This window comes from Halichondria panicea, chromosome 14 (assembly GCF_963675165.1).
Source record: "Halichondria panicea chromosome 14, odHalPani1.1, whole genome shotgun sequence".
NCBI lineage: Eukaryota > Metazoa > Porifera > Demospongiae > Suberitida > Halichondriidae > Halichondria > Halichondria panicea.
The window spans coordinates 6,130,128-6,154,234 of record NC_087390.1 but is presented as its reverse complement, the minus strand read 5'-3'; the positions used below and the strand labels follow the sequence as shown (position 1 = coordinate 6,154,234).

General features: G+C 39.6%; 4 protein-coding genes and 1 long non-coding RNA gene across 6 annotated transcripts; 3 read left to right on the top strand and 2 right to left on the bottom strand.

Moving 5' to 3' along the window:
* Window positions 1-149: 149 nt before the first annotated feature.
* LOC135348158 (cytochrome P450 3A4-like) lies at window positions 150-4,212 on the bottom strand. Its single transcript, XM_064546336.1, has 13 exons — window positions 4,090-4,212; window positions 3,918-4,014; window positions 3,379-3,431; window positions 3,227-3,323; window positions 3,045-3,170; window positions 2,700-2,788; window positions 2,451-2,608; window positions 2,181-2,308; window positions 1,820-2,044; window positions 1,603-1,691; window positions 1,421-1,558; window positions 491-653; window positions 150-424 (listed from the first exon to the last, which is right to left on the bottom strand). Exons 1-13 carry the CDS (start codon window positions 4,179-4,181, stop codon window positions 350-352), a joined length of 1,530 nt encoding a protein of 509 aa, XP_064402406.1. The 5' UTR covers window positions 4,182-4,212; the 3' UTR covers window positions 150-349.
* Window positions 4,213-4,306: 94 nt separating this feature from the next.
* On the top strand, window positions 4,307-9,036 carry LOC135348159 (uncharacterized). The gene is made up of 15 exons (XM_064546338.1): window positions 4,307-4,638; window positions 5,182-5,303; window positions 5,364-5,429; window positions 5,489-5,546; window positions 5,935-6,012; window positions 6,182-6,279; window positions 6,332-6,428; window positions 6,711-6,779; window positions 6,850-6,942; window positions 7,302-7,356; window positions 7,760-7,878; window positions 8,015-8,095; window positions 8,202-8,248; window positions 8,337-8,443; window positions 8,741-9,036. Exons 1-15 carry the CDS (start codon window positions 4,504-4,506, stop codon window positions 8,899-8,901), a joined length of 1,386 nt encoding a protein of 461 aa, XP_064402408.1. The 5' UTR covers window positions 4,307-4,503; the 3' UTR covers window positions 8,902-9,036.
* A 142-nt stretch (window positions 9,037-9,178) lies between these two features.
* Window positions 9,179-13,738, top strand: LOC135348161 (uncharacterized). Its single transcript, XM_064546340.1, has 10 exons — window positions 9,179-10,340; window positions 10,666-10,789; window positions 10,850-10,915; window positions 10,978-11,035; window positions 11,468-11,535; window positions 12,197-12,315; window positions 12,464-12,546; window positions 12,651-12,697; window positions 12,806-12,912; window positions 13,468-13,738. Exons 1-10 carry the CDS (start codon window positions 10,070-10,072, stop codon window positions 13,626-13,628), a joined length of 1,104 nt encoding a protein of 367 aa, XP_064402410.1. The 5' UTR covers window positions 9,179-10,069; the 3' UTR covers window positions 13,629-13,738.
* A 3,321-nt stretch (window positions 13,739-17,059) lies between these two features.
* On the top strand, window positions 17,060-23,668 carry LOC135347928 (uncharacterized). The gene is made up of 2 exons (XM_064546064.1): window positions 17,060-18,017; window positions 22,544-23,668. The coding sequence occupies exons 1-2, from the start codon at window positions 17,150-17,152 to the stop codon at window positions 22,849-22,851; spliced, it is 1,176 nt and encodes a 391-aa protein (XP_064402134.1). The 5' UTR covers window positions 17,060-17,149; the 3' UTR covers window positions 22,852-23,668.
* Window positions 19,546-22,313, bottom strand: LOC135348005 (uncharacterized). 2 transcript variants are annotated; one of them, XR_010398595.1, is made up of 5 exons: window positions 22,067-22,313; window positions 21,710-21,871; window positions 21,362-21,494; window positions 21,020-21,121; window positions 19,546-19,751 (listed from the first exon to the last, which is right to left on the bottom strand). It is a non-coding gene; the product is annotated as an uncharacterized LOC135348005 (long non-coding RNA). The 2 variants fall into 2 exon arrangements; XR_010398596.1 differs by having other exon boundaries at window positions 21,362-21,461.
* Window positions 23,669-24,107: the final 439 nt, after the last annotated feature.

Genomic DNA, 24,107 nt, shown 5'->3' with positions numbered 1-24,107 from the left:
TACCGTATCCCTCGTGCGGCTACGCCTCGAGGCATAAATATACACTGACGAGCACATCAATATATACAGATAGAAAAAGTATAGTTGGAATATTCAATTCCGCATGCATGCATGTTTAAGCCTCGAGACCAGGCCGTATGTAATTAACCTCACAGGAAGTGACGCCCACAATTGGTCGTGAATGGACATGAACCTTAAATAAGTCATTCCGTGGAACATTGTCTATAAGGGCTAGCTACATGCATGTGTAAAGTAAATATAACTAGCTATACTAGTGTGTATTACTGCTCATATCATGGTTTAATTAAAGCTGAATCAATATTGCAGCATGACTGTTGCATGTAGTTCATCACCATGACGCTACTCTGAGCGACACTCCATCACTCGGTGATACAGATACCCTATACATTAGTTTCAATGGAACCTGTGCAAAAGGAAAAAAATGATTTTACTGCTAATTTGAAAAGGGCAACTATTTATCTTTATATACCTGTGTGTCTGGGGCTTGCACAAACTTCAGTGTTCTCAGTGTTTGAATGAGCATCATTTTGACCTCTAACATGGCGAATCTCGCTCCCACACAGTTCCTTGGCCCCACCCCAAACGGCATGTAGACAGTGCTGGGTCTCTTAGCCTTCTCTTCAGCTGTAAACCTGCATGATGAGTGATAGTGTATACATTCAACTACTGCATGCAGGGGGGGTGAGTGCATGGGGGTGGAGAAAACTGTTATGCTGCATCATTGTAAAGCCTCGATTATCCGGCTTGGCAATTTTCTCTAAAAATGGACATGTCCCTTGATGCGCACGCACAATTAACAGTTGTTACCATGGACACAGGCATTAATATTTTTTGCACATGCGCAGACATCCACATGCACTAAATTTGCAAATAAGTGGGTGGATCAATATTTCTTCGATTATACGGTATATTCAGTTATCCGGCCTGCCTCTGGAACCAAGGTGTCCAGATAATTGAGGTTCTTCTCTACATCATTTTAATTCGAGGCTGCATACCTTGCCGTGCCACAGGTTATAGTAATCGGTCAGTGCTTGTGTTTGTTTGTCTGCAAGCACGCATGTGTGCGTGTGCGTGTGCGTGTGCGTGTGTGTATTCTGAGTATGCTCACCCGGACGCCAAAGCGCTGCATTTACAGCATAGACTGATAGCCTCACAACACAACAAGCTAGTAGTTTTAATTATGGCAATTTAATTGTGTCTATACCAGTACAATTATGTCATGACAACAAGGAGACAATTAAGGAATATGTACAACGTACCATCTGAACTAAACTCTCAGAAAATCATAAAATTAACTTGAGCAGGATTTAGCATAATTTAATATCGAATTCACAAACAAATCTACCTGTGAAAATATATCACCTTAAGGTGGTATATATACATGGCTTAAATCACACACCTTTCAGGAATGAATTTCTCTGGATTGTGCCAGTAGCGTGGATCACGTTGGATTTCTCTGACTGTTCCATACACTGTCACTCCCGCTGGTATCGTAACTCCATTGATCTCAATTGTCTCGTTGCAAAGACGGCCGATCCTATAAAACAAATAATTGTGGGTTAACCGATGATCGTTTCTTACCCAACAGCTGGTGGGTAAAATCTTAGTGCTTCCTGAATCACCATTTCCATGTACTCCAGCTCTTGAGCCACTTCGAGAAGAGATGCATCCTAAAATAATAATCATAAAATCAAATTTCTTGGCTTAAAAAGCCACACACACACACACCATAGTTATGTATAGCTGGATATCCGGGGCTAGTATAATTATATAGGCGATAAGCAGTAAATTGCCTTACTGGTTTTGAGTGAAAGTACGCCTCAATCTTCTCATGAGCTTTCTGCTGCACGTCAGGATTCAGTGCTAACAGGTAGGCCGTGCAAGATACAGTCGTGGACACTGTCTCAAGTCCAGCCATTAAGAACGTTATCAGCTGGGAAACAATCTCCTTGTTAGTCATCTTTCGTGACCCTCCATTTTCTTCTACTTCTGCCTCCAACAAGAGTTGAATTATCGTTTTATTCTACAGTAGTGGAAGAATGGGGGCTCACATAAGACAGAATTTCATTTCAAGGGCATAAAATACGCTATATATAACTCTTATACACTAATGTATTGGCGATTAATTTTAATGGAGCAGTTATATAATTAGTACCCACCTTTTTTACAGTAGTACTAGTGTCCGTGACCATTTTAGAACATGCCCGATAAAGGTCTCTGTAGTACTGTCCCTTGCTTGTGAAGGTCATCAGTAACCCTATGACCTTTCCCATCCATGGAAAATGGCCTGAGTAGAAAGTAGAAAGTTTACACGTGGTTTGAATTACTTTATAAAAGAGATATGAAGCTCTTCAGAATCTTGATAGCTATAAATCCTCATGAATGTTTCGGCCTCTTATTGGGCCATAAGCAAATGATCTGTTGTATACCTAATGTGAACCAGAGAAGGGTGACAGTGGTTTCGTCAACTGCACCCCACAGCTCTTTTGCACACTTGACAAATATCTTCTTCTCTTTATTATGACTGTCCCCCATGTCTCCGAATACCATGGAAACTGTTCCCTCCATTACAAACTCTTCCACAAGTCTACAGAAAAAGAACGTTACCATGCATGCATGCAGGTTGCCACGATCAGTATAAGATCACTGCATGCATTGTGGATAAGAAAATTACTAACTTGTTGACTTGCACACTCTCCATTGAATCAGCATGGGCCTGAAATTCACTGCTCAGCTTCTCACAAGTCTTTATAATATTACTTGCCACCTGGGAAAATTAAACTATCGTTAAGGAGCCACAAATAATTTCGTTGGTGTACAATAAAAAAATTTGATATATATACATGAGCCTCAACTATAGCGTCTTATTTAGAGTGGCGGCCCACAATGAAATTGCAGGATAAATAGCTTTGATGGCTTCATTTAGCGCACAATTAAAGCCAAGAAAATTAAAAATTAGAGTGCATGGCGCCCCTTAATTAGACCTTTTACAGTGTAGTAAAGCTATGACTATAATTCATTACCATTCTCATGTTCTTTGCAGAGAAAGCCGGTGCTACAGCCTTCCTGCTCCGTCGCCATTCATTGCCTCTGGCCATGAAAAGTCCTTGAGGAAGGCCGACGGCGTCATTAAAAAATTCAGGGAGAACCTGCAGTATAAAGAATTGAATTAAAATTATTCGCCCCAAAATTATGATAATTATACCTCTCGCTCTGTAAATATCTCAAAATTGTCCACGTACACTTTCTTCAAAATGTCGATGTCTGCCACTATCAGAAAACTTCGACACCCTACATAAATCCTGTTCAACAGCTATGTGTTATTTTGCCTCAGGGTGCACATGTACACTGACTTACCCACACACTGGTCCATATTTGTCCCTGAGGTATGCCGGGATTCCAATCACACCCTAAATAACAGAAATAACACGTATGAGCTGATTTTATCATAATTATGCAATAATTATATCTTTCAAAATGAACACTTGGGGGGTGATTTGGCGGATTTTACCGAAGATTCATATTAATCCGATGGACCGGCTGCTATAGTAGCCACGTCTGAGACGCCAAATTAAAAAACTCCAAGTCAGTTCAAATGACTCATTCGCCAAATATTCCAGTTATACAGTTGCTGACTAATTAAATATTGTTCTAATCTTATCACCTTATCTAGCTAAAAACACTTTTAATGAGGTGATTATAATTATGAGGTGACTTTTATCATGGGATATAGTTGTTAATTTTCTGGCATGTACGGCACCAGATATTAATTTAGTAGGCGTGGGCAGAGAGGGGTTAGGGTTAGTAAGGAAAGTGATATTATTTAGGGCGTTTCCACATCCATGCAGTGAACATCCGGTGTCGTACAACCCTGATGATCCAATTTTTCTTAGTACCAGTTTTCTCAGCAGGAGAAAGTTGCCAATAAAGGGCAGTGGTGTAGGCCCTGGGATGCCATACTTCTTGTACAGGCCGAATGGTTGGTAGCAAAACCTAGAAGTGCACAATCAGACTTTATCTCAGAGCTTCATGCAGAGTACAGTAATAAAGGCATTATAAAGAACTTACTTGAATAGAAAGAACACTAAAAGTGCTGCAAAGAGCACTGCTGCACAGCTCAATACAATGTCCATGACTTGTTCGTTTGCACGAGCAATCATCTGATATGATAATAATTATAGCCAAAACGAGCAACGCCCACTTTTAGACAGCCTCATCATATCCGGCCTCATCTAGGAAGGCGAGGCTTCATCCATAATGATATTCATACAGTTCATTAATTTGTATTCCACATTGACAGCTGAAACTCTAGCTCTATAAAAGAGTCGAGTAGCATGCAGTACAGTGCAGTACAGTGTAGCTAAACTAGTACTTGGATAAGATGGTCTATAAGTACTTTCTCAGCTACAAGTCTCAATATTAGTTATTGTGGTTTCAACTGCTGCAGCTCTCACAAATCAACAGCTCCTTTAGTGCAGTACCATGAGTGTTTATCAGCGAGGCTCTCAACTACAAAAAACTACTGCTACTAGTGACACTGGTGTATGTCAGTTCACTTCAGAGGAGCTAAGTCGACTTTGCCTGAGGCACAATGCACACGTTGCATATCGTGGAAAAGTACGTTTGTCTTCTTTTCTGAGTGTGTAAATAGTTGATTGAAGAGGGGTACTGAATGTTGGTTTCAAATGAATGCATGCTTGACCTGTATATGTCCACTACAGCCAAGTAGATATACACAGATATGGCTTACTTTGTAAACATGCTAGAGTTAACTGTTACAGATATTCTTTTTTTGTAAATAGTTGTTTTTTGTGGAACTCCCTACCTAGCTCTGTTGTATGTAGTAGTTCTCTCACTAGTTTTAAAGTAGCCCTACAATCTCACCTTACAACTTATTAACCTCTCATTTAAAACAGATTTTATTTTTGGTTATGGGGAGCATGCACCCTTGAGAGGCCTAACAGCCTATTGTGCTACCCTTTCCCTTGCTGGATAAATATCATTCAAAAACAGCTCACACCTATAGACTACAACATACAATGTTACCCGACATTCTGACATGTTAACTGCAACTATTTGTCACTATTCTTTCATGCTTCCTAATTTATGCTTCCATCCTACTCTTGTTGCTATGCATGTACACCCTCTCACTGAGTGCAGGTATACAATGTTAGTTCATTTGTGGCCCAACACCCTGGGGGCATGGACCAGATCTTGATGGGAGCAGGCAGGGACATCACTCAAGTTTTCGACTCATATCACCAACACGACACTGCAGCGAAGTAAGTGAGAAGTAGCTATCCATTAGCTAAGTATGGATGGTTCCTGAATTGATTTTCTAGAAATCTGGACAAGTACTATGTGGGGGAGCTTGTAGATAACAAGCTTCCTGTTTTTCCCAAAGAAGGGTAAGAGTAATGAAAACGATTTTTAAAACTGTTACATACTATTTTTTGCCGGCATGCAGAAAGTTTTACAGTACCATCAAGAAGAGAGTTGCTGATTACATGGAGGCCCACAAGTTGGTGAGAAGCCAGCTAAAGATTCTAACTGTTCTAGCAATTAAAAATTATAGCTCGTTAAGGATCGATGCTACAATGGAATGTATTTAGACACATGATGCAATACACTGCACATGTAGGGTATAGCTACATTGTACTAGGGTTTCAGGGTTTGGTTGAACATTTGAAGTGTAGCCAACTATGACCACCCAATGTTTACGTACTGGTGTAATTAGTGCATGGTGACTGTTGGCAACACTTTTATTAGCTGTATATAATTATATGTAGCCTGTAGCTCTAACCATCCGCTGTTACACGTTGTTATATCCTGTTGTTCCAACTAGCAGCCCAAACACCACGCATCATTAGGCAGAGAATACCATAGTTACAATATTCTATATCGTATTCACAGGACCCAAAGATAAACTACTGGACCTTCCTCAGGCACACCATTTTGTTTGTCTCAGTATTCTCTAGCTGGTACGCTGCAGTAAGTTGCTTTACTCTCATGCATGCACATTATTTCTTAGCTGGTTCGAAATTAATTGAGCATCCTTACTCAGGAGTAGGAAAAGCAGAATTCTATGTACCGGCTATAGCTTTGATTTGTTTATGTTGTTCGATTTGTGCGTCCTTTGATCTCAGTATCATAATTTTAGGTGTCAATGGAATATGGCGTTCTAATGCATCTTTTGTTCACAATGTTATGGGGTGTGTTGTCTGCTTTGGTTGGATTAACCTGTTATCATGACGCCAGGTGAGTCAGGAGGTGGGTGTTTTGTTGCTGTGACCTATTTTGTCTCTCACAGTCATTTCACCATAACTCATAAGCCGTGGGTATGGAAGGTTGTCATGACAATATCGGAGAGTGTTAACGGGACATCTTCTTATTGCTGGTGGTACCAAGTGAGTTTAAGTGGCTGATTTAGTGACGTTCATTATAGGAATGCATGTAATTGCATTGAAACCTGTCTTTACAATAATAAAAAGTTGGCCTGCTTATATTCCGTTATCAATCCCTCTAACTCTTCAATCTGTGGTTTAATCATAAGTGCATGCAGTAACCATGGCGTGCGGCACAATAGAGACATGCATGGTTTCACTCTATACTGATTATAATATTATAGTTCAATAAAGAATAGGTCAGCACCAACAATCCTCACACCCACCCTCCCCCTCCATACACAGCACGTGTTTGGTCATCATCTGTACACAAACATCAACAAAGCAGACCCGGATATTTACACCAGACCAGATGTAAGCAGCTATTCCATACTCAGTGCATGTATGGCGTGCATAATGAATCGTGCGCGTTTCTTCATTGCAGAAACCTCCGTCTATTTGGAGAATCAAATCTGCCCAGAAATTGATCGGTCACTATGCCTACCAGCACATGTACATGCCGTTTGTATACACAATGGTGAGTAAAAGTACCAAATTAAAGTAATACCATATTAGTGCAAAATGTTAAAATGTTGTTATGTTGTGGGAAGTGCCTCTAAAAAGCATTTTATTGGACATTGCGTCTAAGTATTTCGTGGACCTGATTTTCGTGGAGGATCTAGCTAATGCTCGAAAACAGAAGCTCCTCAAAAATGTCGTGCTATTACGGTATACTGTACAGTATAGAATCTTCATTAGCACTACTTTAGTGAACTATGCTTAGAAAATAGTACTGATGTGGCGGCATGATGTCATTGTGTGTGTGTGTGTGTGTGTGTGTGTGTGTGTGTGTGTGTGATGTGTGTGTGATGTGTGATGTGTGTGTGTGTTATGCAGCTCGGTGTGAAAATGCGATTACAAGACTTCCACACAATCTGTGTACTTCGGAAAAGTGAGCATAAATATATAGAGTTTGGTATATGCATGTTGTATATACAGTGACCTAATAGGCTGTGAAATTAATATCCTTGAGGGAATTTATAGGTGTTGTTATAATCCTTTATCAGCTATGCATGAGAGAGCATTCCAATCCATGCAGGCCACATGCCACATGCATACACCCACAGAAACAACTGTTTTTGCTTGCATATCGGTGTGAGGTAATCCCCAATAAGCTTAAGGTTGTGATGGATACACAGGAATTCCAATGTTATGAGCAAAGCTATAATAATTATATGACTTTTGTTGCAACGGTAAAATAATTAACCAATTAACTAAAGTTATATCTGGTACCATACATGCACAGACTGTCCGACTTCTACCTAACGATATATAAATAGCATGCAACTCTCCAGGTTTTATCAGGATGAACCCTCTCAGTGTCTCCCAGTGGACCACCTTTGGTGTTGGCAAGGCTGTACATGTTGCTATGAGATTCATCATTCCTTGCTTCTACATGACATTCGGAAAATTGGTATAAGTGTTCTCATAGCTCAGACAATAGCATGTCTTTTTACCTTTACCTTATACTGCACGCTTTCAACCTGCATGGGTGGTATATACTGCCTCCATACAATAACCGTTACTCTCTCCCCACTCATATTGTGTAGGTTGTTATGAACATTCTGTACGACATGGTCTACGGCTACTGGTTGGCACAGCTCACTCAAGTCAATCATGTGACTGAGGAGGTATATATATACATTGCGTTGGTATGCTATTAGTATACGATGTAATGCTGTATATAAGTTACGTGTGTGCATGATTGATAGGTGTGTTATTGCCTCATGCATGCAGGTGGAATGGCCAGAACCTGACACTAACAACGTAATTCATCAGGAATGGTATATAATTATTAACTGCATGTGTAGTGTGAAACTATCCTTCATGCATGAAGTTTGTGTATATTGGATGTACATGACTTGCGTGCAGGGCTGAGATGCAGGTGCGGACCACTCGTGACTACTGTACAGACAGCTGGGTGTGGTACTTCCTCTCCGGAGGGCTGAATCATCAAACAGCACACCACCTGTTCCCTGGTATGCCCACTAATTATTGAGTACGTATATATAATTATAGGTACAGAATCCTGTATGTACATGCAGTAATTGTATTGTTCTAGCTATACCATTAGACAACTGTGTAAAGCAATGCTTGCATGCATGCATGGGAAAACTTGTATAGCTATATCATAGATACTGTATAAGTACATTACATGATGTATCCATCCAAGGAACTGAAGTTTGAAAAAGGAAAGAGGTACAACCTAGCTACTGAAAGCTTTTGTCTAAAGTAGGATACACTCCTAATTAAGATGATATCTTGCACCTACACAGGAATACTGCAGTCTAATTATTGGTGGATTACGCCCATCGTCAAGGAGACATGTGCAGAGTTTGGAATACAGTATAACGGAAGTTCTTCGTTTAAAGATGCACTCTCACGTCATTTCAGCTACCTCCGGAAAATGGGGAAAGAGGGTCCGGAAATGGAGTAATCAGAACATGATATGCTTATTGATGATTTAATGTGAATGATGTTGTTAGTACAGTGTAAGTTATAAGGTATGAACATATACTGTATTACAGGTCAAAAACATATAATAATTGTGCATTTTGATAATATCTAACTATTCCGCAATGGTTCCAGCGCATGCTCCTACGTTGAGTTTTATTTTCTCGTGAATATATTAATGAGCTATTCGCAATTGCTTGCGCAAAAGTAGCATTTTTTTATAACCTTTGCAGTTTAGTTCCTGCTTCCTGCACCAATCTATTACACATGGCAGGAACTAAATATAGCCACAAAGCCGCCATGTGGCTTTGCTTAGAAACTAACACAAACAAATTTAGGCAAATTTACATGCCACAGCAAACTGAACTGACAAATTGTTGCAAAAGTATGAGATGAATTTGAACATGTTCAGTGCTATCTTATAGGATTGATGAACATCTATATGTAATTGTTTTTCGTGTTGATCCATTGAGAGTCGAGAAATGCATCGTTGAAAATGCTGTATAAAAAAACCACAAAATAGTACTAGTCAGAGAGATGTGAGCACACAATAAGCCACATTTTGTGTATTACATCCAACAGATGTCCTCCTCAATACATTCCAAGCATCGTTCAGATCAGTCGTGATGTACTTGATTTCTGCATGTGTGGGTATGAAAAATTACTGTATTACAGGTCAAAAATATTTTTTTATGGAGAAATTACCTGAACCAGCTGGCTTAGCCCACTGTAGCTCAACTAACCTATACCCAGCTTATTTTGTATCTAGTAAGTGGAAGAAAAGTTTAATGTTACACAGCTCTAATTAACTATAGGCAGCTAGCTGCTACTCACACATGCAATGCATGGCACCAGCTTCGACTAGCCTCGAGACACATATTTTAATCGGCGTGGTCTCGAGGCTATACTGTTCGACTGGCAAGATTTTGTTACAAAGTCGCAAAGTCTGCATTTGATGCTCGCAAAACATTCTTGTATTAACTTCTCGCGAAATAGCAGCATGCATGCATGCATGCCCGGTATTTGCCTGGACGGCAGTGCACACTAATCAGCGAAAAACAGCTGATCTACCCTCGAATAATAATTATACCTGCTGCAATGAACATGCAGACCTTGATGCGCATGCGCATCCAAGGCACAATTTACCATAGATGAACAGGTACTGTTCTATCTACGGTACTTTATATATACCCAGCCTAAAGACATTGAGAGGATTCATAAAACCTGTATACAAGAGAGTTGCATGCTATCTCACAAATCAACAGCTCCTTCAGTATCATATCATGAGTGTTTATCAGCGAGGCTCTCAACTACAAAAGACTACTGCTCCTAGTGACACTGGTGTACGTCAGTTCACTTCGGAGGAGCTAAGTCGACATTGCCTGAGGCACAATGCACACGTTGCATATCGTGGGAAAGTACGTTTGTCTTCTTTTCTGAGTGTGTAAATAGTTGATTGAAGAGGGGTACTGAATGTTGGTTTCAAATGAATGCATGCTTGACCTGTATATGTCCACTACAGCCAAGTAGATACAGTATATAGCTCACACCAATATACAACATACAATGTTACTGACATTCTTACGCTTAACTGCAACTATTTGTCACCATTCTTTCATGCTTCCTTCATCCTACTCTTATAGCTCACACCAATATACAGCATGCAATGTTACTGACATTCTTACGCTTAACTGTAAATATTTGTCCTACTCTTGTTGCTATGTATACACCCTCTCACTGAGTGCAGGTATATATGATGTTAGTTCATTTGTGGCCCAACACCCTGGGGGCATGGACCAGATCTTGATGGGTGTTGGCAGGGATATCACTCAAGTTTTTGACTCATATCATCAACACGACACTGCAGCGAAGTAAGTGAAGTTGCATGCCAATAATGGGATGCTATTTTTAATATTTTGCTGCATGATTAGAGTTCTGGACAAGTACTATGTGGGGGAGCTTGTAGATAACAAGCTTCCTGTTTTTCCCAAGGAAGGGTGAGAACACTGAAACGATTTTTAAAAAACTGTTACATATACTGTTTTTTATATGCATGCAGAAAGTTTTACAGCATTGTCAAGAAGAGAGTTGAAGATTACATGAAGGCCCACAAGTTGGTGAGAAGCCAGCTATAAGTAGCTCTAAAGGATTCCAACTTTTATACTAAAATTATTTTAGTGCAGTAAAAAAATTATAGTTTATGAAGGGACTATAACTCTATATAGCTACAATGGAATGTATTTAGATACATGATGCAATACACTGTTGCTTAGCACATTTAGGTATATATTATAGGGTTTCTGGGTTTGGTTGAACATTTGAAGTGTAGCCAACTATGCATGACCACCCAATGTTTACGTACTGGTGTAATTAGTGCATGGTGACTGTTGGCAACACTTTTTTTAGCTGTATATATTATGTAGCCTGTAGCTCTAACCATCCGCTGTTACACGTTGTTATGTCCTGTTGTTCCAACTAGCAGCCCAAACACCATGCATCATTAGGCAGAGAATATACCATAGTTACAATGTTTTATATCGTATTCACAGGACCCAAAGATAAACTACTGGACCTTCCTCAGGCACACCATTTTGTTTGTCTCAGTATTCTCTAGCTGGTACGCTGCAGTAAGTTGCTTTACTCTCATGCATGCACATGCATGCACATTTCTTAGCTGGTTCAAAATTAATTGAGCAATCGGATCCTTACTCTGGAGTAGGAAAAGCAAAATTCTATATACCGGCTATATATACCGGCTATAGCTTATGTTGTGACATGATGTGTGTGATGTGTGTGATGTGTGTGTGTGTGTGTGTATTATGTAGCTCGGTGTGAAAATGCGATTACAAGACTTCTACACAATCTGTGTACTTTGAAGAAGTGAGCATAAATATATAGAGTTTGGTATATGCATGTTGTATATACATTGACCAAATAGGCTGTGAAATTAATACCCTTGAGGGAATTTCTGTGTTGTTATAATCCTTTATCAGCTATGCATGAGAAAGCATTCCAATCCATGCACACCACACGGCATTGCATACACCCACAGAAACAACTGGCATATCGGTGTGAGGTAATCCCCAATAAGCTTAATTGTAATGGATACACAGGAATTCCGATGTTATGAGCAAAAGTTATGTATGACTTTTGTTGCACAACGGTAAACCAACTAACTATAGCTATACCTGGTATATACTATATACGTGCACAGACTGTCCGACTTTTAGTACCCTATATAACGATATATAAATAGCATGCAACTCTCTTGTATACAGGTTTTATCAGGATGAACCCTCTCAGTGTCTCCCAGTGGACCACCTTTTGTGTTGGCAAGGCTGTACATGTTGCTATGAGATTCATCATTCCTTGCTTCTACATGACATTCGGAAAATTGGTATAATTATGTGTTCTCATAGCTCAGATATTAGCATGCAGACTTGTCTTTTTACCTTTACCTTATACTGCACGCTTTCCACCTGCAAGGGTGGTATATACTGCCTCCATACAATATCCGTTATACTCCCTCCCCACTCATTGTGTAGGTTGTTATGAACATTCTCTATACGACGTGGTCTACGGCTACTGGTTGGCACAGCTCACTCAAGTCAATCATGTGACTGAGGAGGTATATATATATACATTACGTTGCTATGCTATTAGTATACGATGTAATGCTGTATATAAGTTACGTGTGTGCATGATTGATAGGTGTGTTATTGCCCCATGCAGGTGGAATGGCCAGAACCTGACACTAACAACGTAATTCATCAGGAATGGTATATAATTATTAATTGCATCATGCCTGTAATATTATTCTTTCATTTCCTTCATGCATGCAGTTTGTGTATACTGGATTATAATTATGTACATGACTTGCTGTGCAGGGCTGAGATGCAGGTACGGACTGCTCGTGACTACTGTACAGACAGCTGGCTCTGGTACTTCCTCTCCGGAGGGCTGAATCATCAAACAGCACACCACCTGTTCCCAGGTATGCCTACTAATTATTAAGTACGTATATAGAATCGTTCATGTAAATATTGTTCTCAGTTTTATTAGTAACCTTCATGTATAGCTAGCATTGCATGCAGACAACTATGAAGCAATGCATTATGCATAGGGATCATTGAAGTTTTGAATAAGAGGTATAACCTATAGTTGTGTCTGGAAAGTTTTTTGCCTGAAGTATAGGATACATATTTTTCACCTATATAATAGTTAGACACTGTTTAGGAAGTTTCTACATAATTTAGAAGCCCAAAGGGCTGGTTGTAGTATCCCGAACGCAGTGAGGGTTCTACTAGCCCTGAGGACTTCTAAATCATGTGGAAACTTCCTAAACAGTGTCTAAGCATTTTAGATCATAGCAACCATGAGTATTTAGCCAATCAGATTTGAATGTTCTTATCTAATCTTTGCTACATGATTTTCTAAGTGAAGTACATGATTTTCTATTGAAGTACATGATTTTCTAAATTGGATAGAACATTTCCTCTAACCAATCAGATTGCAGTATTTATGACAAACATGATCTAAATATACACAGGAGTATTACAGTCTAATTATTGGTGGATTACGCCCATCGTCAAGGAAACATGTGCAGAGTTTGGAATACAGTATAATGGAAGTTCTTCATTCAAAGATGCACTCTCACGTCATTTCAGCTACCTCCGGAAAATGGGGAAAGAGGGTCCGGAAATGGAGTAATTAGAAAATGGTCTTAAACAGTATTATCCTACTGTCACGATTTAATATGAATGATGTTGTTATTAACAGTATTTGTACATGCCATCAATGTGAATTTACAGTTAACATAATACATAAAAATTGACTTCGCGATCTAACTCGCTGCGCATGCGCACCCAAGGCGAGGCATATAGATAGAACAGTTACTGTTTGTTAATAATACCCAACCTTAATATGACAACCAGTAACAGTGACTGTTCTATATGTAGATCTGTCTGTAGCTGTGACACTGAAGATTAAGAAGATTAAGAACTACCGGCCAATAAACAGCTTGTGGCACTATATATATAGCCATGTAATGTAACTACAATACTAGAATGTTGAGCATTAAACCATATAGATTGTGTAAATGGTTGAAACACTCTGCGTCATATTTCGCGCTCGCGAATATTTTCGTGATTGAACGTTCTGTGTTGTATTTTAACTGTTTCTAGCTCTCCTATCCACAAGCGATCACTCAGAAGCTGGGAGGTACTCTAGAGAATTGATGGATTACTCTATGTCAACTTTTCTTTTTCCCTGCTGTGAAGTCAAAACAGCAAAATACATCGCTTGACTTGGTTATCTAAGTGCTACATATAGAATGGCTTCATACTATGGATAAGCTGTACTGTTCATAAACGTTTGCAGTACAGTCCTTCAAACTGCTTTAGGCCACACCAAATTGATCTTATATTTAACGGACTTTTAATCCCCAAAAACAGACCAGGGTGGCAGGCAAAAAAATAAAAAAATTATGAATATCATCAGGAGTGTATGAAGAGGAGTATGCGACTCCCACGCACATTCCATTCTACATCCCGGACTGATTCCGTCACTAACACTTGTAGTTGTGTAAACTGTTAGCCATGAATAAAATTAAATGTGGGCTGGAGGTACAAACCACATGCGTGTATGCTGATATCATTTTTAACTAATTAACCACTACACCTACGCACCCACTTAAGATAAGGTCTGATAGTGACGTGGTATGACATACTGTATAGCGGGTATATTTCGAGGGTATATATATAAATGTTCGTGGTTTTCGCGGATTGAGCCTGTACCGCGAAAATTTTTACCACACGAAAATTTATATCAGTATTATTGACCACACCTATCGACAATAAGAGGAAAGAAAAAAAGAATCAAGAGACAAGGACGCCGGTATAGACCCATTGCAGTGACGTAATTAATAATGATGTCATTGGAATGTCAGCCATTTTGAGGGTACCAGCAGCAGACTTTTACGTACAATGAACACAATTTGGCTAGTATTTAGCACCAAAAAGATACCCTTTGTAGAAGGTTATTTATCTTCAAAACAAGACCAAGGTGGCAAGAAGAAGTACCTGAACAAGCTAGATATCATTATTGGGCTAGATCCTTCAAAATGCGGCTGAAAACAAGGAGTGAAAAGATGGCTCTGTAGCTACTAGTGGAAATGTGCACATTGCAATGACATAGAGTTATTTTCAAGTTTATGTGTGTTAGCTATATTGGTTACCCCAAAATGGCGGCTATCATTGAAGTATCAAAGCGTGACATCATAACCACACCCACTGCAATGGGTCTATAGCCAGCTAGCTTGCTCTATACGTCTACGCCCAGATTGTTTTGTACTGGTGGTATCCCTTGACCATGGCCTGCACAGCAAATTAATGTTCTGCTACATGCAGGTGGACCGATTTATACATGCAGGCTAGGCCTGGATTTGAGGCTAATGGTGTGGAGGTTACTGCATGTTGATGTGCGCATGTGCCAAAAGGCTGGAACTCAGACCACGAAAATAAAATCCGCGAAATCCTTTGTAGAGGTCCATCCGCGAAAATTTATACCCTCGAAATATACCCGCTATACGGTACTCATACCGGAACCTGGTTTACACTACAACTGCTACAGTTGGATACTCCTCTTCATACACTCCTGATATCATTATAAAACCACAAACGGAGTCACAACACACCACAAAAAGTCACTTTAGCAAAACTTTTCTCTTGATGCCTCTGAGCTACCAGAAACAACTCAAACGAGCAGATATACACTCCATGCAGTACTGTGAGTAGGACAAGATTATAAGACAAAAAGAGGGTTTAAACCCTTACCTCACACTGTCCAGTCTTGTCCGTTAGAAGCCAAGAGGAGCATTTTTGCGATAGCTGGATATTAGCCATTGCTCCTGTATACAGAGAAGTATAATATGTGTATACTTATTAAATTTCTCATATTAAACAGGTCAGTGTCATTAATCGAATTCCTCTGTTCGAGCTGATGATGGCAGCACCAAGTCATCTAGCTCACACTCTTCACTTGATCCACCATAAGATATATCAGTCAATGGTGGATCTAGATCTTGCCAAACACTTAATTGATAGAACCACACACAAATATCTGACCTTGAACAAAGGCTTTATAGCCTCGTTACTTGTTGTTCTGTCTTCAGAATAAGTTTCAGGGAAGATAAAAGAGCCATTCCAATAATGATCCGACTAGAAAAACACACTCATTCACTGGGTAGTTTTCCATGTTTTCCAAGCAATTTTTACTGGTGGGGTGATGACTGATCCCTATATATATATATATTTACATTTTGGAATGTGCAGGCATATAAACATGATGATTTGATGTTCCTAAGACATGCAGTGTTGAGCACAGGTACACACAGTCCATCCATGTGCATATAGTGACATGCACGGACCGTACTGGTGACCTGCATGGAATGATGTGGTGGATGGAAGCTGCATGGTAGATGAATCTGGAACACAGTCTATATATACTATGTAGTACATGTTCATGACGTTGTAACAGATTGGAGTTATGCTGATTCTTGTTTCCACGCTTTTTTGTGGTTCCCCCGGCCAATCCTAGCAATTTTTCACATTCTAGTCGGTATAAATTTACGTATCATGACATGCATAAGTGGAACGTCAAGAAGCAGTACAGAAGTTCAAGAAGAGAAGACAGGATTCTGGCTCATTCCAAACCAATTTTTCTCCAATGAAGCATTTAGGCCTTATTTATTTTGGGAAAAAGCTAAAGCTATCCTTGAGCATTTCCAATCTTTTTGTGAGCTACTACTATTATAGTCTGTCACACAACCTGTGTCACAGAACTGTGTATCCAGCTGCTAAGAGAGATTTTACTGAGACTTAGTGTCACTAGTCTCAGTAAAGTCACTAGTAATGATACACTTTTCAACAGCTTACGGGCATGCTGGGGCAAGTAGTAGCTCACAAAATGATTAGAATCTCAAGGATAGCTTCAGCTGCATGCATGCTGTGGTGGTGCAAAGCCTTTGCCAAAGCTTATGTAAGTCAATGTTTTCCCAGTTTAATAGGCTCTATTGGAGAAAAATTGGATTGGAATGAGCTAAGCCCAAAATTTAATCTTGTTACTTAACCGTTCACGTGACAGGTACTTCCCCTCTCGACATCACAGTTGCAAGAACTCCTCAAATCCCTGTACTAAAGTTTTTCACCCGCAAAACATTCTAGTAATACAAGATGTCCAAAATAAGACTGGACGACATGGCAACCTGCCCTAGCTGCGGTGACAAAGACAAAGACTTTACTGGACATAACATACATTTTGAGCCTGTAGAGGAGTGTTTTGGTTCAGAAGATCGTCATAACCACTCGATCCCCCACCACTGGTATTTGCTAGGCGAGAAGGATTCAGGGTACTCTGACAGTAACTTGTTTGGTAGGCTGAGTCTTCCTCCTACTCAGCCAAGTTCGAGATCTGCTGTGCATGCGCTAGACCAATTCATATGGCCACATAATCATGATCATTTTGTATCGGTACCAACTTCGATTCCTCCTGAACAGGAATCACTATCGTTAGATCTAGATCCATTGTCAACGCAATACGTCAATCACCCTGGAATACATTCACATGAAACCAATGATGCTACTAGTGTTACTCTGGTTTCTGAACTTACAAGTTTGTTTCAAAGACTTGAAAAAGAACTTGAAAGAGTCCGCTCCGAGAAGTATGATGCTGTAAAGGATACATTCCAAAGAGATATAGAGCTATTGAAATCTAAAGTTGCTGAGCTCGAAACACACAACAGAAATGATCATGAAAAGAAATTACATGAAGAAATTGATGGCTTTAAATCAATGTTGACAAAAATCTCTGAGAAAATTGATGATATGTCACACAAAGCTGACGAAAGTGAAAAAACCATAATTGAAATTTTCTCACAAAAAGTGGACGAATTACAATTAGTAGCAGCTAAGAGTGAATCTGGCCGACAATCCAACACTGCAAAGAAGTCTCCCGAGAAAACAAGTTGCACCATGGAGGAGGTAGATAGCAGCACTCTATATGAAGCTGAGTTCAAATCAGGTCATCTAGGGATAATTAAAGGTAATTAAGCATTTAAGTGTAAGCTATTATTATTCAAATTTGTTACACACCAGCTGGGTGTGGGGAGGGGGGGGGGGTAGGAACAGATGGTCTGTTTCATGCACCCTATTGTATAATTATACATGTAGTAATTATGCCTCGAGGCGTAGCCGCACGAGGGATACGGTAAAGCTGACTGCATGTGTGTCTGTTCCAGCTGTAACTGCTCAACGGTTGCAATGCGACGAAAACTAACAGGCTTCTAGCCACGTTCTCTTGGGTTTTGAGATCAACTTTCATGAGATAACTCCCACGAGATCAATTCTTACCAGAGCAACTTTGCATGAGGTCAATTGTTAGTAGATCAACTCTCATAGAATCAACTTTTCATAGGATCAACTTCATGTGATCAACCCAGTTTTACAAAAAACCGCTACACTTCTAAATTTTACAATTAAGATGCTTGATGGCTGGTAAAATTAATATACTCTTCTATACTATCTTTTTCTTTTCTTTTAGTGCCTTTAATTTGAGGTCACGTGATATTTAACTTTTTTGTAAAGCTGCCAATTTCCAAGCGCGAGGGCCTGAGAAACTACAAATTGACTTTGCATGGCCTAATAGCTAGCTTTTATATGCACAATTATTTTGCTGCAATCAACCAACCATGATTGTTGTTAAAAACGATCGATGCCAAAAGTTCAAGTCTAAAATTAATGGCTGCAAGTCAGCAGAGCCTTGCAGCTCTCTGCTCAGTCTTGCAGCTACCAATAGCTAGCGTTCTAGTGCAGAGCTAACTACTAAGTAGAGTTGTAACACTCGGTGAACAAGCTTTGCTACGGACTCTTCTGAAAAGGCTGCAATGGCATTCCAAGTAAGCAAAACTAGGCATAACTCGAGAACGAAGCATTATTTTGCAAATCCACGAATTAAAATCCAAGTAAACATGACTAGAAGCCTATAGAAACTCTTACTTGCACTTGATTCATCCTTGAGCAGCTGTAGCGGTCTACACACACAGACACGCAGACGCACACAAACACACTACCGTATACCTCGCTTGCGCATGCGCACCGAGGCATAATGATCTTGAGGTCCAAAAAAGCTTTAAAAACAGCAAATGACCTTTTGACTAGCAATGAAAATCGTAAGTAGGATTGTGCCATCCAGACTCTGTTGAAAACATTGGTGCACGTGATGCGTTTCCAATCCCTTTCCTTTACTATCTATGATATATTCAATCTGCTTGTATTATTATTATTATTATAATTATGATGACATTCAGATTCAATCTGCTTGTATGATGATTGTTTGATAAAAAGTGTGCATTAACAAACCAACTTAACCCAATAGCCACGGTTGACTCTTTGAAGCCTCATTACGTGAATAGCTGGTAGCCGCAGTTAACGCTTTGAAGCGTCAACCACACATTACTCTACTCTTAATTAATTTGTGGTGAGCTACAGCTCCACAGCTTTGCAAGGCTTCTCTCTAAGGTCAACAGAAGCCGTACTGAGTCCGATCACCATAGGTTAGCAATCAACATGTGAAATTTGTATTTCAATATCAAACATACATTATAATAAATACAATTACAATTAACTCTATCGTACAACAATGACTAAGAGGCCTCTGTACACAGGGGATGAGGTACTCCTAGGTATCCTGGATAGTAGTCACAGTGAGTAGAGCTTCTCAGACCCATAAGATGGTGGTGGTTCCACGGCAGATAGCAGTGACGATAGTTTCACAGACCTGCATGAGGAAGAAGGAGTATTACCAACCAAGCAGACCACCTCTAGAATCAATTGTTCTTACACACAGTAGAACATAACCTCCTCAGAGACAAACACCAGCCAACAAGCCAGCCATAAAGAAATCGAATTTTAAATGTACCTTAGTTTGGGGTGGTGCCTAAAAGATCAAAAGATTATCATGCAATCAATACGCACACTAAATTGAATAATAACATTCAGCCACATAATTATAATTGAATTGCTATAATAGACAGCGTGACTAAAAATTAGGAATGTACATGTAACACAGCACTAACTCACAAGCCAACAAACCTAAAAAAGTATATTGAGAATGGCCATACACAAAGTACAGTACATCTCATACAAGGGTGCCAAATAATTATGAATCATGCAACCTTAGACATAATTATGTATAGGCTCCCACAAGCAAACTTACATGCAATGGCACTCATAGGCACATATAAAGTAATTGTGATCCTACAACAAACTGGGAGTTCATAAAAAGATTTAACTTTGGGCACAGAATTACAATGCATATCACAGGCAAACACACAAGCCAACTAATGACAAATTGTGTCCTAATCCTATAGCTGGGGAGCATAACACAACCAACAAGCCTATTATGTTGGGAAGAAAATGTCCTTACACAAGTAGACAGTACACTCACTCATAAACAGTACACTCATAAGCCCAACAAGCCTTTTCTTTCTTTCCCCTGAAAAGGTCAGAACATTATTATGCAATCAACCTCTGTGCACGTATACACAGTGAGCCTAATTGAGTAGTGAGCCTAATTGAATTGTAACCTTGGAAGCAAGCAGGAACTTCACACAAGCCAACCCCAATTGGAAGCAAGCAGGAACTTTACACAAGCCAACCCCAATTGGAAGCAAGCAGGAACTTCACACAAGCCTATAGGCATAACTTTGGCAGAGCACTGATAATATTTAGCATGGTATAAAGTACCATTTTACACATGGTGAGGCCTGCTTCTTGCAATTTACAGAGTACCTCTGACAATCTCCTGTCGTGCTCTTCCTGTGTCGGGCCACAGGCACACACAAGCGCGCGCATGTGCACAGATACACATACACACACATACACCCGCGCGGGCACACATAACAGACACACACAAACACAGACAAAGATACACACACACATACACCCGCGCGGGCACACATACAGACACACACACATGCACGCACATAAATATACACACAAGTGCGCGCACGCACACACACACACACACACACGCACACCACTTACTGTAAGCAGTTCCACTCCTGGCCTGACTATGGACTCCCACCATCTCTGTTGGCCCAAACTTCCGATCTCCGATTCAAGACAAAATTCCAGCATTCATCACAGCTGATAACAAAATACATTGTGGATGAGACCAACAGATAGCTAAGCAAATCAATAATGACCCCTTTACATTGCAACACTGCTGAGCGTACATATAGGCTTCTGTATTTTAAACTCGGCTTCAACACACTGCTGGAGCCAGTACACTTTACAAGCTACGTAGGTAAGCGTATTATCAGCTAAGAACACTATGTATACAAGCTAAAAACAGCATCGCTATAATCATACGCACACAAAGCTTACCTCTGAAGTAAAATCTCGCTCTGTCCTTGGCTGGTTGACTGTTCAGATTGGAGGTCCTGACAGAGTAACTAGCTACAAGGTAGCTTGAAGAGAACTGTTACTGTTATTAAGCGGTGCATCTTTCTTTGCCACACTGAAAAGAATAATAATTGAATATCAAACACTGTACACTACACTCTCACTACACTCTAAAAACAGGCTCTAAACTAACTCAGCTTCTACACAAGTATACTTTACACACTCATAAGCTATCTAGGCAAGTGCAGAAGCATATTAAATCAGCTCAGAGGCTTATGAAGGCTTATACTAGCTACATAATGCTTGCTATAATACGCACACAAAGCTTACCTCTGAAGAGATCCCTCGCTCTGGACTTGGCTGGTTGACTTTTCCGTTGGAAACCAGGAGATCCTGACACAGTAACTACTGTAGACTACTTTGCTACAAAGTTGAATAAAGAAAACTGTCATTGTTTCCAAGTTATGTATCTTTCTTTGCTAGAGGCGAATGCTGAAAAAGAGAAAATAATTTGAATATCAAACCTTGTAGACTACACTAAAAAAACAGGCTCTAAACTATTCTTTCAGTATATTTCATACACTCAGAGGCTATCTAGGTAGGTGGACAAGCATATTAAATCAGCTCAAAAGGCTTCTAAAGGGTAGACTAGGAAAATGATGATCGCTATACACACACAGAGCTTACTTGTGAAATGATCCTTCGCTGGGGCCTTGGCTGGTTACCTGCTCCGTTCAAAACTCAGAGATCCTGGCAGAATAACTATTCTAGACTAGTTTGCAACAAAGTTGCCTGCAGAAAACTGCTACTGCTTCTTAGCTACGCATCTTTCTTTGCTAGGAGCTGATAATGAAAGTAATTTAAAATTAATTAGATTTTGGTTCCGCGGTGGGCGGTACTACGTATGAAATCATAACCGCGGCTATTCGGTTAAAGCACACCTAAGTGTGGATTAAGTTATTTAATCCATGGTCACCTGACTACTGTCATGATTGGCTGGAGATCATGTGATCAGCACTAATGTAAAATTCATTATAGAAACTATTATAACACTAATATTTTTTTGAGCGAAAGCATAACATGCATGGCGAGAGGCATTATAGCAAGCGCACGCTTGCAACACTCGTTATTATAGCGTTTAACTGCATGATTTTTGTCATACAGTTCGTGTTAATCTCGGCAAGTGTTTGGGTGAAGGAGGATTTGGAGAGGTGTACAAAATCAAATTACCAAACGGTGATTTTGCTGCTAAATTCTTTAATGAACAAAAAATCAAAAAGTATCCCGAAAGATTGGATAGAGAAATGGAAATTTTGAAAAAATGTGAACATAAGAATGTCGTCAAGTATATTGATTCCTGCCGAATTCAGGAGCGATCTGATTCTCCTGTGCTGCTTATGGAACTAATGGAAACTAACTTTGAGAAACACTACATGTGTTCATCTACTCTTAAATGTACAGTGCAGGTTTAAAACAAGTTGCTGAAGGGCTAGATTACTTGCACACTAAATGCAAACCGAAGATAGTTCATCGAGACCTTACTGCAAAGAATGTGCTATTAAAGTGGAATCCCTCAAGTAAAGTTTATACTGCTAAAATTGCTGATTTTGGTCTTTCCCGATTTGTTGAGTCTATAGAAACAGTGGTATCAATGACAAGAATATGGGCCACTCGACACTATTTAGCACCAGAAGTTGATACCAAGCAGCATCGCTATAACGAGAAGATCGATGTTTTCTCCTTTGGTCATCTGGCTCTGGTTTCGTGCATCAAGCAGATAATCAATGAGTTGCCAGATATTCGACAGGAAGGAAGAACGTACTTAACAGAAATTGAGAGACGAGCAACGCATTTTGGAGATCTGCGGCATAAGCTACATGTAAGTATGAGTGAGGAATATCAGCATGATGACCTTGAAACGCTTATCAAGTCATGTCTAGAAATGAACCATAAAGACCGACCAACAGCAGCGGAACTAATTGAGAAACTATCACAGATTTTAAAGCATTTCTCAGCAAGCTCAAGCGATTCGTCCGATTCGTCCGATAAATTAGCTGATATAAACTGATATACACGTCACCCACACACTGTCATTGCATGTACATGTATTTTCTACTCGACATAATAGTTGACCATACTAATGCTATAGACATTGATTCCCTATAATACTCCATCACGCTCTGCTAAGAGTCTGCATTTGCTATATAAGTACATGGATTATTTTTGTTGCTTATACGAAGGTTACATTATTTTTATTTTTATTCATAATTATGATATTCATGCCATGGTTATTATATTGAGTATAATAATAATAGCCTGCATGCATGTGACTGTGTTAATAGAGATGGTGTTTGCATGCCGGCAGCATGAATGTAATTATACGTACCAGCTGTCAGTGTCTGGTATCCACCATGGTAACACTGACCATTCTGTCAGATGCCCAAAAGGCTCCCTTTTAACAACTAATGATATACCCGTATATTGGCATATGCACATGCATGTATATATTATTTTACGTTAATGCAATTTCAGAATCAGTTGCCAATGATTATGGTTGAGGGGAAACAAAATCAAAAAAAAAGAAGTCTAAGTTCGACTTTCATAAACTTGTTATATTGAACTTCGTCATATTTCACTGAAATTCAAGATTCTTTGTTTTTTTTAACAAGGAATTCATGACAACTTTGATATAATTATAATTATATGCTGTATAGAGCTGGTAGCTCTG

Bases quoted from the DNA above. Each gene is read 5' to 3' on its own strand.
- LOC135348158 (XM_064546336.1), bottom strand. From the start codon at position 4,181: ATGATTGCTCGTGCAAACGAACAAGTCATGGACATTGTATTGAGCTGT. The intron at 4,015-4,089 runs GTAAGTTCTTTA...GTGCACTTCTAG, and splicing joins TTAGTGTTCTTTCTATTCAA to GTTTTGCTACCAACCATTCG. The intron at 3,324-3,378 runs GTAAGTCAGTGT...GCTGTTGAACAG, and splicing joins AAATATGGACCAGTGTGTGG to GATTTATGTAGGGTGTCGAA.
- LOC135348159 (XM_064546338.1), top strand. From the start codon at position 4,504: ATGAGTGTTTATCAGCGAGGCTCTCAACTACAAAAAACTACTGCTACT. The intron at 4,639-5,181 runs GTACGTTTGTCT...CACTGAGTGCAG, and splicing joins ACGTTGCATATCGTGGAAAA to GTATACAATGTTAGTTCATT. The intron at 6,280-6,331 runs GTGAGTCAGGAG...TGTCTCTCACAG, and splicing joins ACCTGTTATCATGACGCCAG to TCATTTCACCATAACTCATA.
- LOC135348161 (XM_064546340.1), top strand. From the start codon at position 10,070: ATGAACAGGTACTGTTCTATCTACGGTACTTTATATATACCCAGCCTA. The intron at 10,341-10,665 runs GTTTGTCTTCTT...CACTGAGTGCAG, and splicing joins TGCATATCGTGGGAAAGTAC to GTATATATGATGTTAGTTCA. The intron at 11,036-11,467 runs GTGAGAAGCCAG...TCGTATTCACAG, and splicing joins ACATGAAGGCCCACAAGTTG to GACCCAAAGATAAACTACTG.
- LOC135347928 (XM_064546064.1), top strand. From the start codon at position 17,150: ATGTCCAAAATAAGACTGGACGACATGGCAACCTGCCCTAGCTGCGGT. The intron at 18,018-22,543 runs GTAATTAAGCAT...TTTGTCATACAG, and splicing joins TCATCTAGGGATAATTAAAG to TTCGTGTTAATCTCGGCAAG.